The 12,315-nt window shown below is 39.6% G+C and overlaps 1 protein-coding gene across 7 annotated transcripts in view; it reads right to left on the bottom strand.

Annotated features, from left to right (window-relative positions):
• Nucleotides 1-12,315, bottom strand: part of CCDC138 (coiled-coil domain containing 138) — a 67,100-nt gene that overhangs the window by 5,263 nt on the left and 49,522 nt on the right. For 6 of the 7 annotated variants that reach the window (XM_066376883.1, XM_066376886.1, XM_066376885.1 and 3 more), the window contains one exon: nucleotides 10,071-10,247. The exons of the other annotated variant lie outside the window; for it this stretch is intronic. In XM_066376883.1, coding sequence (XP_066232980.1) covers nucleotides 10,071-10,247 — 177 coding nt within the window. The remainder of the gene's footprint in view (nucleotides 1-10,070; nucleotides 10,248-12,315) is intronic. 7 annotated transcript variants of the gene reach the window in all.

The raw sequence follows: 12,315 nt of genomic DNA, 5'->3' as shown, positions 1-12,315 counted from the left end.
GCAACATTTGATATCAACCAAAAAAGTTAAGCTGCCCATTCCTCAAACTGAAGAAAGGTCAATAAAAATTTAAAAAGGAAAAAAAGCAACAGTACAAACACAATATACATGTAATCTTTTTTGTCTCGTTTTTCCATATAGGTAATCTTTTGAAAATACCCAACTGTGTGTAAATTCCCTTCTTTATGATTTTACCAAATTCACCTTCCTTCTTTTTTGGAACAAGGCAGGTGTGAGACACACTAAGGATTAGCTATTTCTGAAAGGTGAGCATGAGTCTGTCCGGGCTTGAGCTGCATGCCAGTCAGGGACGCAGGCTCCGCACACAACCAGTAACTCTCCAAGCAAAGCTCCTTGTCTCCCTCTTCCCATAGTTTCAAGCCCTGGTCCTCTTTAGTTTTTCATTACTGAGAGAATTCCAAAGCTTCTTCCCCCTTTCCTTCCTTTCCTTTTTAATCCTTTGGGCACAGTATCTACTGCTTTCTGTTCTTGAATCTCTCAGTTCTGGGACCCTAACTTCTTTGGAAGCTTCTTCCTTGTCACTACCTTTTCTTTTCCTGAAAGACTTGTGTCTTCCTCATCACTGCCCTGGCCCAAACCGTGTGACATTAAACAAGTCATTTAATTCCTCAAAGCCCTATGTTCCTCCTCTATGTATATGTGTGTGTGTGTGTGTGTGTGTGTGTATAACATTATGTATATCAGGGGTCGGGAACCTATGGCTCGTGAGCCAGATGTGGCTCTTTTGATGGCTGCATCTGGCCCACAGACAGATCTTTAATAAAAAAAAATAATGTAAAAAATATAAAACATTCTCATGTATTACAATCCATTCATTTCCTACTGCTCATGTTCATGGTTGCGGGTGGCTAGAGCCAATCACAGCTGTCCTCTGGGAAAACACCAAATTTTTATTGGATAATGCATAACGTACACAGGTCATTGTATGGCTCTCACGGAATTACATTTTAAAATATGTGGCGTTCATGGCTCTCTCAGCCAAAAAGGTTCCGACCCCTGATGTAGATGAACTAGAAGAGCCATTAACAACTCAGTGACTCATACCATCTTTTTATAATATATATATATTAGTGACAGAGAGAGACAGAGACAGACAGAAAGGAGAGAGATGAGAAGCATCAATCCTTCGTTGTGGCACGTTAAATTGTTCACTGATTGCTTTCTCACGTGTGCCTTGACTGGGGGCTCCAGCTGAGCCAGTGACTCCTTGCTCAAGCCAGTAATCTTGGGCTCGAGCCAGCAACTATGCGGTCATGCCTGTGATCCCACATCCAAGCTGGCAACCCCACTCAAGCTAGTGAGCCCATACTGAAGCTGATAAGCCCATGCTCAAGCTGGTGACCTCGAGGTTTCAAACCTGGGTACTCGGCATCCCAAGTCAATGCTCTATCCACTGCACCACTGCCTGGTCAGGCTATAATAAATATTTTAAAACTCCTCTTTACTATCCTGAAGATATCCTAAAGCAAACAGCATACTTACACATATATTTTTAATCAATATAATGTCCTATATATAATGAACAAGAAAATAAAAAATAATTTATAATGAAATAATATTATTCAGTGACTATGTCAATACTTAAAACTTTAAAATGTAATAAAGAGATCAGATGCTTGTATCTACGCAGAATCACCATAAATACAAGAAGTATACATGCAAACTGGTACTGATAGAACTATCAAATTATTGAGGGGAAAAAATGAAAATAGTGTGGCAGGCGGAATAATGATCCCCACAAAAGATGTCTATATCCTAATCACTGGTACCTTATGTGGTGAAATTATTTTATATGACAAAGGCTTTGTTACTGTGACTAAGTTAGTTAATAGCCTTATAATGAGGAAGATTATCCTTGATCAATCAGCCTCAATGCAATCACAAGCGTTTTTATAAATGGGAGGCAGAGGGAGATTTCAGACAGAATAGAAAAGGCAATGTTGCATTAACCATATTTTTCTGATGCTTTGACATCTGGGGCCTTCCTGACTCTGGAATGACTGCCCCTCCCAGAGTTAGCCAATACCTAAAGATTGCTACTGCCACACTGAGCAGTGGCTTTCCATTTTTAGTTTCCACTTCTGGAAAGCACAAACATTTTAACTTTAGCAGTGCTATAGAGGGAAGAGGAATAGGAAAGAGGTCATACTACAAGGTAAAAAGAATTACTGAAATAAAATGGCTGCCTGACACAAGTAAAGGGGTTACTTAAGATTTAAGGAGCAGGGGAGCCAAGATGGCCACAGAGTAGGCAGACGCACCAACTCCCACTTCCCAGAACCAAGGTGGATTACAACTTAAATCTGAGAATACTCATCATGAAAGACAAATTTTGGACTGAAGTAGGAGGATTCTACAATGGAGGACCACCAAAGAACCTACACTGAGTCTGGTAGGAGGGGCGGAGCTGTGGAAGCTACCCTTGCTATGGGAGCAGGAACTGGGAGTGGTGCCTGGGAGGAATTTACACAAAGGGGAGGGCTGTCCAGCAAGTTGCAGGTCCTTATCCCCAAAACCAGAATTCCAGCCTAGAGCTTGGAGTTGGGAAGGGGCTGACGGACTATATTTGGCTGAGAAAAATGCCTGGACACAGTTTGAGAGGAGACAGGACTCAGACCCAGGCTCTATATTAAAGGAACTGCATGGAGAGCCTTGCTCACAGCCACTTTCCCAGAGCTCCAGGACACCCTAACCCCTGGGCTGAGTCACTCCCCAAATTTAAAGTGAACCAACATCACCAACAAAGGAGAGAAAGTGCCCCGTCCACCGGAGGCTCCCCTACCTTAGCTAGAACAAAGGCGCTTAGAGCCAGGAGCCATGTTAGGAACACAAATAGAGAGTGCGGAGGTCTAAGCTACACCACCCACCACACTGCTGAGTGCTTGTCTGGGGCAGACAGGCCGGAGGCGGCAGGGCGCAGCTGCGGAGGTTTGAGTGCTGTGGTCTGCGCAAACCAGCCACAGAGCCCAGGACTGCTGCAGCCGCTGGGGAAGTCTGGGCTCGCACCGGCCCCTGTGCCCTGAGTGGCCCACCCTAGGTGCACACGGAGGCCCGAGAATCAACAGAGGGGTAACACGGGCACGTGTGAGCCTGACCAGGGCTGGGCGTGCCCTTGGCAGTGATCCGAACCGAGGCGGAGCCCCAGTGGCAACTGAGTGAAGAAGCGCAGGTGTGCACGCACACACCAGTCGGCCAGTGACAGACTACTGCAGAAATCCCAGCGGCACACTAACCTGCTCAGAGTGTGGACACACCCTCAGCAGTAACATCAGCACAGGCGACCTCCTCAGAGATCTGAGAGGGTGTGCGCAACCCCCCAAGGCAGATGCTGAGATCTGAGCCAACCGGGGCAGTGCCCGAGGCAGTCCAGACAGGCGCCCAGGCACACTTGAGCCCAACCAGGGCAGCGGTGGTCACGGAGATCGGCTGGAGCCAGCAACACCTAAGCCCAAAAGCCCCAGGCAGCAACAGCAGTGGTGGCCTGGTAGAGAGACCACAAAATGGGAGCTAAAATGTCTGGATAGAAAAACACCTGAGGCAAAGAAGTAGGCCACACCTAATACTGTACCTAATTACTGAATTACAGTACTGAGCCCAACAAGTAGCCAGCAATAAAAGACAACATAAAGTGGATTTTAGGGGAACTTGAGCTTTTAAAGTAACTTCTTCCAGGCCAAGAGTAGATATAAGCAAGCCTAGGAGTGCAGCTGATATTTACAACAGCACCTGGACCCAGCAGAGGCAACCACAAAATCGGCATAATCTGTAACTCCCAAAAAGTGGATAAGAACCAGTCACAGGTAGTGACCCCCACTGATCTGCACCAGGCCCCAGCCAGGGAATTTCAGGGCAACACAGACAAAATGGGAAGAAAGAGAAGTGCAATCCAAACAACTCAACAAGAGAAACCCTCAGAAAAAGAGCTGAGTGAGACGGATATAAGCCAACTACCAGAGGAAGAGTTTAGAATAATGATTATTAGAATGCTGAAAGATCTTAGAACAACAATGCATGGTCACAGAGCACATAAATAAAGAAATATCAAGTATTAAAAAGGACACTGAAATAATAAAGAAAAAGTAAAAAAGAACCAGTCAGAAATGAAGACTACACTAGAAGCAATTAAAAGCAGGTTGGATGAAGCAGAAGACAGAATCAGCAACTTAGAAGACAAGATAATTGAAAACACAGAAGCAGAGCAGCAAAAAGAAAAGAGAATAAAAAAATCTGAGGAAACTCTAAGAGAGCTCTGTGACAATCTAAAGAGAAACAACATCCACATCATAGGGGTTCCTGAAGAAGAAGAGAAAGAACAAGGGTTAGAGACTTTGTTCAATCAAACCATAGCCGAAAAGTTCCCTAAATTGAGGCAGGAAAAAGTCACACAAGTTCAAGAAGCACAGAGAATTCCATTAAAGAGAAACCCAAAGAAATCCACACCAAGACACATCATAATTAAAATAGCAAAGCTAAGAGATAAAGAGAAAATATTAAAAGCTGCTAGAGCAAAAAAGACTATCACCTACAAAGGAGCCCTTATAAGGATGACATCCAACTTCTCAACAGAAACACTAGAGGCCAGAAGGGAATGGCAAGAAATATTCAAAGTAATGCAGAACAAGAGCCCACAACCAAGACTACTTTATCCAGCAAGGCTATCGTTTAAAATTGAAGGAGAAATAAAAATCAAGGAATTCATTACAACCAACTCAATGCTGCAAGAAATGTTAAGGGACCTGTTGTAAACAGAACAAAGGGGGGAAAGAATACAGCAAAAAGAAATATAGCTTTAAAGAACAAAATGGCAATAAACAACTACATATCAAAAATAACCTTAAATGTAAATGGATTCAATGATCCCATCAAAAGACATAGAGTAGCTGCATGGATAAGAAAATAAGACCCATACATATGCTGTCTATAAGAGACACACCTCAAAACAAAAGATACACATAGACTAAAGGTAAAAGGATGGAAAAAATATTTCATGCAAATGGAAATGAAAAAAAAGCTGGGGTAGCAATACTTATATCAGACAGAATGGACTTTAAAACAAAGGCTATAGTCAGGGATAAAGAAGGTCACTACATAATAATAAAGGGAACAATCCAACAGGAAGATATAACCAGTGTTAAGTATTTATGCGCCTAATATAGGAGCACCTAAATATATAAAGCAGACTTTGATGGATATAAAGGGCGAGATCAACAGCAATACTATAATAGTAGGGAATTTCAATACCCCACTAACATCACTAGATAGATCCTCAAGAAAGAAAATTAACAAAGAAACAGCAGACTTAAAGGACACACTAGATCAACTTGATTTCATATATATCTTTAGAACCTTTCACCCTAAAGCAGCAGAATATAAATTCTTTTCAAGTGCTCATGGTATACTCTCTAGGATAGACCACATGTTAGGACACAAAAGCGGTCTCAACAAATTTAAGAAAACTGAAATCATATCAAGCATTTTCTCTAATCACAATGGCATGAAACTAGAAATCAACCACAACAGAAAAACTGAAAAATACTCAAACACATGGAAACTAATAGCATGTTATTAAATAACGAATGAATTAACAATGAAATCAAAGAAGAAATAAAAAAATTCCTAGAAACGAATGATAGTGAACATACAATAACTCAAAATTTATGGGACAAAGCAAAAGCAGTCCTGAGAGGGAAGTTTATAGCACTACAGGCATTCCTTAAGAAGCTTGAAAAAGCTCAAATAAACAACCTAACCCTGCATCTAAAAGAACTAGAAAAAGAACAGCAAGTAAAGCCCAGAGGAAGTAGAAGGAAGGAAATAATAAAGATCAGAGCGGAAATAAATGACATAGAGGCTAAAGAAACAATACAGAGGATCAATAAAACCAAGAGCTGGCTCTTTGAAAAGGTAAACAAGATCAATGAACCTTTAACCAAACTCCCCAAGAAAAAAAGAGGACTTCAAATAAATAAAATTAGAAATGAGAGTGGAGAAATAACAACAGAAACACAAAATATTGTAAAATACTATGAAGAACTGTATGCCAAAAAATTAAACAACCTAGGTGAAATAGATAAATTCCTTGAAACATATAATCTTCCAAAAATCAATCTGGAAGAATCAGAAAACCTAAACAGACTGATTACAACTAATGAGATCAAAACAGTTATCAAAAAGCTCCCAAAAAACAAAAACCCAGGGCCCGATGGCCCGACGGCTACACTGGTGAATTCTACCAAATATTCAAAGAAGAACTAACTCCTATCCTTCTCAAGCTATTTCAAAGAATTCGAGAGGAAGGAAGACTTCCAAGTTCCTTTAATGAGGCGAGCATAATTCTGATTCCAAAACCAGGCAAAGACAACACAAAGAAAGAATATTATAGGCCAATATCCCTGATGAATTTAGATGCTAAAATCCTGAACAAAATATTAGCAAACTGGATCCAGCAATACATGTAAAAAGTCATACATGATGATCAAGTGGGATTTATTCTGGGGAGAAAAGGATGGTACAACATTCATAAATCAATCGATGTGATTCACCACATAAACAAAATGGAGAAAAAACACATGATAATTTCAATAGATGCAGAAAAAGCATTTGATAAAATCCAGCATCCATTTATGATCAAAACTCTTAGCAAAGTGGGAATACAGGGAACATACCTCAACATAATAAAGGCCATCTATGAGAAACCCACAGCCAACATCATAATTAATGGACAAAAATTAAAAGCAATTCCCCTAAAATCAGGAACAAGGCAGGGTGCCCCCTCTCACCACTCTTATTCAACATAGTGCTGGAAGTCCTAGCTACAGCAATCAGACAAGAAGAAGAAATAAAAGGCATCCAAATTGGAAAAGAAGAAGTAAAATATCATTATTTGCAGATGATATGATATAGAAAACCCTAACGTCTCAGTCAAAAAACTACTGGACCTGATAAATGAATTCAGCAAGGTGGCTGGATATAAAATTAATACTCAGAAATCAGAGGCATTTTTATACACAAACAATGAAAGGTCGGAAAGAGAAATTAAGGAAACAATCTCTTTCACTAATTGCAACAAAAAAATAAAGTACTTAGGAATAAATTTAACCAAGGAGGTTAAAGACTTGTACTCAGAAAATTATAAAACATTGATAAAAGAAATCAAGAAAGATACAAACAAGTGGAAGCATATACCGTGTTCATGGTTAGGAAGCATAATCATCATTAAAATGTCTATATTACCCAAAGCAATTTATAAATTCAATGCAATGCCAATTAAAATACCAATGACATACTTCAAAGATATAGAACACATATTCTAAAAATTATATGGAACCAAAAAGAGAACACGAATAGCCTCAGCAATCTTGAAAAAGAATAATAACGGAGGTATCACACTTCCTGACATCAAGTTATAATACAAGGCCACTGTACTCAAAACAGCTTGGTACTGGCATAAGAACAGGCATGTATATCAATGGAACAGAACTGAGAACCCAGAAATAAACCCACACCTTTATGGACAATTGATATTTGACAAAGGAGGTAAGAGCATACAATGGAGTAAAGACAGTCTCTTTAACAAATGGTGTTGGGAAAACTGGACAGCTACCTGCAAAAAAATGAAACTAGCCTGACCAGGTGGTGGCGCAGTAGATAGAGCGTCAGACTGGGATGCGGAAGGATCCAGGTTCGAGACCCCAAGGTCGCCAGTTTGAGCGCGGGCTCATCTGGTTTGAGCAAAAAGCTCACCAGCTTGGACCCACAGTCGCTGGCTCCAGCAAGGGGTTACTCGGTCTGCTGAAGGCCCATGGTCAAGGCACATATGAGAAAGCAATCAATGAACAACTAAGAAATCGCAACGTGCAACGAGAAACGAATGATTGATGCTTCTCATCTCTCTCCGTTCCTGTCTGTCTCTATCTCTGCCTCTGTAAAAAAAAAAAAAAAAAATGAAACTACACCACCAACTTACACCATTCACAAAAATAAACTCAAAATGGATAAAGAACTTAAATGTAAGTCGTGAAACCATAAGCATCTTAGAAAAAAGTAAGCTCACCGACATCTATCGCAGCAATATATTTGCGGATTTATCTCCACAGGCAAATGAGATAAAAGACAGGATAAACAAATGGAACTGTATCAAACTAAATAGCTTCTGCACAGCTAAATTCAATATGAACAGAATAAAAAGACAAACCACATAATGGGAGAACATATTCAATAATACATCTGATAAGGGGTTAATTACCAAAATTTATAAAGAACTTGTAAAACTCAACACCAGGAAGATAAACAATCCAATCAAAAAATGGGCAAAAGAAATGAATAGACACTTCTCCAAAGAGGACATACATATGGCCAATAGACAGATGAAAAAATGTTCAACATCATTAATCATTAGAGAAATGCAAATTAAAACCACAATGAGATACCACCTCACACCAGTCAGAATGGCGCTTATTAACAAAACAACATGATAGGTGCTGTTGAGGATGTGGAGAAAGGGGAACCCTCCTGCCCTGCTGGTGGGAATGCAGACTGGTGCAGCCACTGTGGAAAACAGTATAAAGATTCTTCAAAAAACTAGGTATGGAACTGCCCTTTGACCCAGCCATCCCACTTATAGGAATATATCCTGAGGACACCATATCATCGACTGAAAAAAAAAGAAATGCACACCCATGTTTATGGCAGCATTGTTCACAATAGCAAACATGTAGAAACAGCCCAAGTGTCCGTCAGTGGACGAGAAGATTAAAAAGCTTTGGTACATATATACAATGGAATACTATGGGGCTGTGAAAAAGAAGAAAATATTACCTTTTGCAACAATATGGATGGACCTGGAAACTATTATGTTGAGTGAAATAAGCCAAGCAGAGAAAGAAAAATATCATATAACCTCACTCATTTGAGGAATCCAAGGAACAATGTGAACTGAGGAATGGAATTAAACCTGAAGAGAAGGGGGGAGGGATCTGTTGGGAGGGGAGTAAGGGAGATGTTGAGGGGAATAGGGGGGAAGGGGGGATGCTTTTGGGGAGACATTAGAATCTATGTAAACACAATAAATAAATAAATTAATTAAAAAAAAGATTTAAGGAGCAAAGCCGACCAGAGCCAATGAAAATACTTATGTTTAGCACACCTACAGATATCTAGGTAAGATATGAACTACCAGTAACAAAAGATCTTGTTATATAAAGATAAAAACCAAAAAGAAAAAAAAAAAAACCACCCACAAACTACAAAACATTACAAATATGAATGTAGAGAGTGGCCTCTAATAAAACAGTAAGGGTGAGGAAGCAACAACAGGAATATGTCTGTCATTATTCTCACTCTAGGTGGGGACATATTTGATGATCTCATGCTCTAAGCCAGGGGTCCCCAAACTTTTTACACAGGGGGCCAGTTCACTGTCCCTCAGACCATTGGAGGGCCGGACTATAACAAAAACTATGAACAAATCCCTATGCACACTGCACATATCTTATTTTAAAGTAAAAAAACAAAACGGGAACAAATATAACATTTAAAATAAAGAACAAGTAAATTTAAATCAACAAACTGACCAGTATTTCAATGGGAACTATGCTTCTCTCACTGACCACCAATGAAAGAGGTGCCCCTTCCGGAAGTGCGGTGGGGGCCGGATAAATGGCCTTAGGGGGCCGCATGTGGCCCGCGGGCCGTAGTTTGGGGACCCCTGCTCTAAGCCAACAGGAAATCTAAGACCAGATCTGTCAGAATGATGAGACAACAGAGAAACAAGAAACTTGACTATACGAGTAATGTGTACAGAGTATCTCCACATAACTTAGAGGACAACTAGAAATTGTGCTAAGTCAGTGAAAATTTGGACAAAGGGTTAGGTTTTATAACTTATTGATGTTAGTAATGACTTTACTACATAACTGTCAAAAATATCTTTAAGCATTAATATTATAAAATGCAATGGTGTATATGATCTGTAGAATTATACATTCAGAACAGATGAGAAAAATCATCCCACCATCATTTCTTTATTTTTGTAAAACCTTAAAACTTACTAGATTCCACTGTCATCTGAAGCAAACTATCAATGACATTGGATAAGAGTCCTTTACTGGATATTCTTAGGTGATTTAATATTACTGGAACAGCTTGATACTCCAAAAATAAGGTTTTTCCTTCATCTGTCTTCAAGTCCAAACAAAGAGAATCAAATGCTTGAGCCAGGTAGTCAGCTGGAAAACAATATCTAAAATCAACTTCTACATTAGTAGTTGAGCTGGTAACCAGAAACAGAAAGTACAAAAGGGAATAGCATAACTTTAACAAGTTCAGAAGTGAAACAAAACTTAAATGATCAGAGATTACCAACTAAATTTAAATACTCTACCCCCTAACTAATTTGTAAGAACTCAAATGGTAAAAGTGAAGAGGTCTTACAGTATCTTCGGGTAAATTTTATTCAAAACTTTCATATTTCAACATTGAAATAACAATAAATCCCATTTCTATTTTATATCAAAAAACTGATGCTTAATACTAAATACTGTAAGTAATGTTTATTTTCCATATTTGATTATAACTATCACATGATCCCAAAATTTAAACAGCATTGGTATTTCTTTTACAATAGCTTCTGAGATTATAATTTTTGTTGTTGTTGCTGCTTTCTAAGTGTTTGCCTATTTCAAAATGTAACTTTATACAAATTTGCTGGATGGGTTTTATTTTTTATTTTTTTTTTTTCTTCTTTTCCAAGTGAGAGGAGGGGAGATAGAGAGGCAGACTCCCACATGCAACCCAATTGGGATCGACCCGCAACCGCCTACCCATCTGGGGCCGATGCTGGAACCATCTGCCCATGTGGAACCATGCTCACAACTGAGCTATTTTTAGCACCTGAGGCAGAGGCTCCACTGAGTGATCCTCAGTGTTCAGGGCCAATGCACTCAAGCCAATCAAGCCATGGCTGTGGGAGCTGAAAAGCGCAGGGGGGTGAGAGGTGGAGAAGCAGATGGTTGCTTCTTCTCTGTACCCTGACCAGGAATTGAACCGGGGACATCCACACACCAGGCTGACATTTTACCACTGAGTCAACCGGCCAGGGCCATGCCCTGTTATATTTTACAAAGAGGTTTTACAGATACCATTTGTTTTTTTGAGATTTTATTTATTGATTTTGGAGAGATAGAGAAAGGTGGGGTGGGAAGAAAGAACAGGAAGCATCAACTCATAGTTATTTCTCATATGTGCCTTCACAAGGAACATATGGGCTTTGAACTGGCAACCTCAGCATTCCAGGTTGACACTTTATCCACTGCGCCATCCCAGGTCAGGCTATGGATACCATATTAGATTAATATCCAGGTTTTACATTTTTTTATTTGATTACATGAACAAAGATTTCTTTATCCACATGTGTATGGCTACTTATGACTGACAGTCACAGTATACTATAGTTATCATCATGATAGTATTGAAAGTCAAAAGATTTTTATGAATTTCCTTTGGAGCCCATTTTCTGAAACAAAGACTATGGCTTAGTCCATTTGGGCTGCTATAACAAAACACCAGAGACTCGGCAGCTGAAGAACAGAAATGTATTGTTCGTAGTTCTGGAGGCTAGGAAGTCCCAACCAAAGGCACCAAGGTGGTCACATTTTGATGAAGGTCCTCTCCCTGGTTCATAGCCTGTGCCTTCTCCCTGTATCCTCACATAGAGTAGGGATCTGTGGAGCCTCTATTATAAAGGCATTAATCCCATTAATCAGGGCTCCACCTATATGACCTAAGTACTTCCCTAAGGCCTCTCTTCTTATTTCCATCATCTTGGGGGCTAGGGAGGAGTGTTGGATTTCATTATATGAACTGAGGGAGGAAACACAAATATTCAGATCATAGCACATTAATTTTTTTAGCCAATTTGTCAGATGTCCTAAATTTATATAGAGCATCCATGAATAGTTTTCTCTATTCCTTTCTAACATGCATCCTTTTTTCATGGTTCATTACAGATGGCCCGCACATCCAATACTACAGTGCACACAACTGGGAGCCCTCATTTTATTTCTCTATTTCATTGGTTTTATCAGTAATGAATATTATATTTTATCAAATGATATTATAATATATGTTGATATGTGGTAACTTTTGGGGGGACTAATACCCCCTCCTCATTAATGACTTTTCAAACGCTACCACCCAATCTGTTCTAACTTTGAGAACCACAACAATGAAGAAAATAACTAAGAAGACAGAGGTAGAGTTTGGGGGTTTTATCCTTAAATTCTGTATAATTAGGAG

The sequence above is a fragment of the Saccopteryx leptura genome, chromosome 3, assembly GCF_036850995.1.
Source record: "Saccopteryx leptura isolate mSacLep1 chromosome 3, mSacLep1_pri_phased_curated, whole genome shotgun sequence".
In the NCBI taxonomy this organism is placed as follows: domain Eukaryota; kingdom Metazoa; phylum Chordata; class Mammalia; order Chiroptera; family Emballonuridae; genus Saccopteryx; species Saccopteryx leptura.
This window is presented reverse-complemented; position numbering and strand designations above follow the sequence as displayed.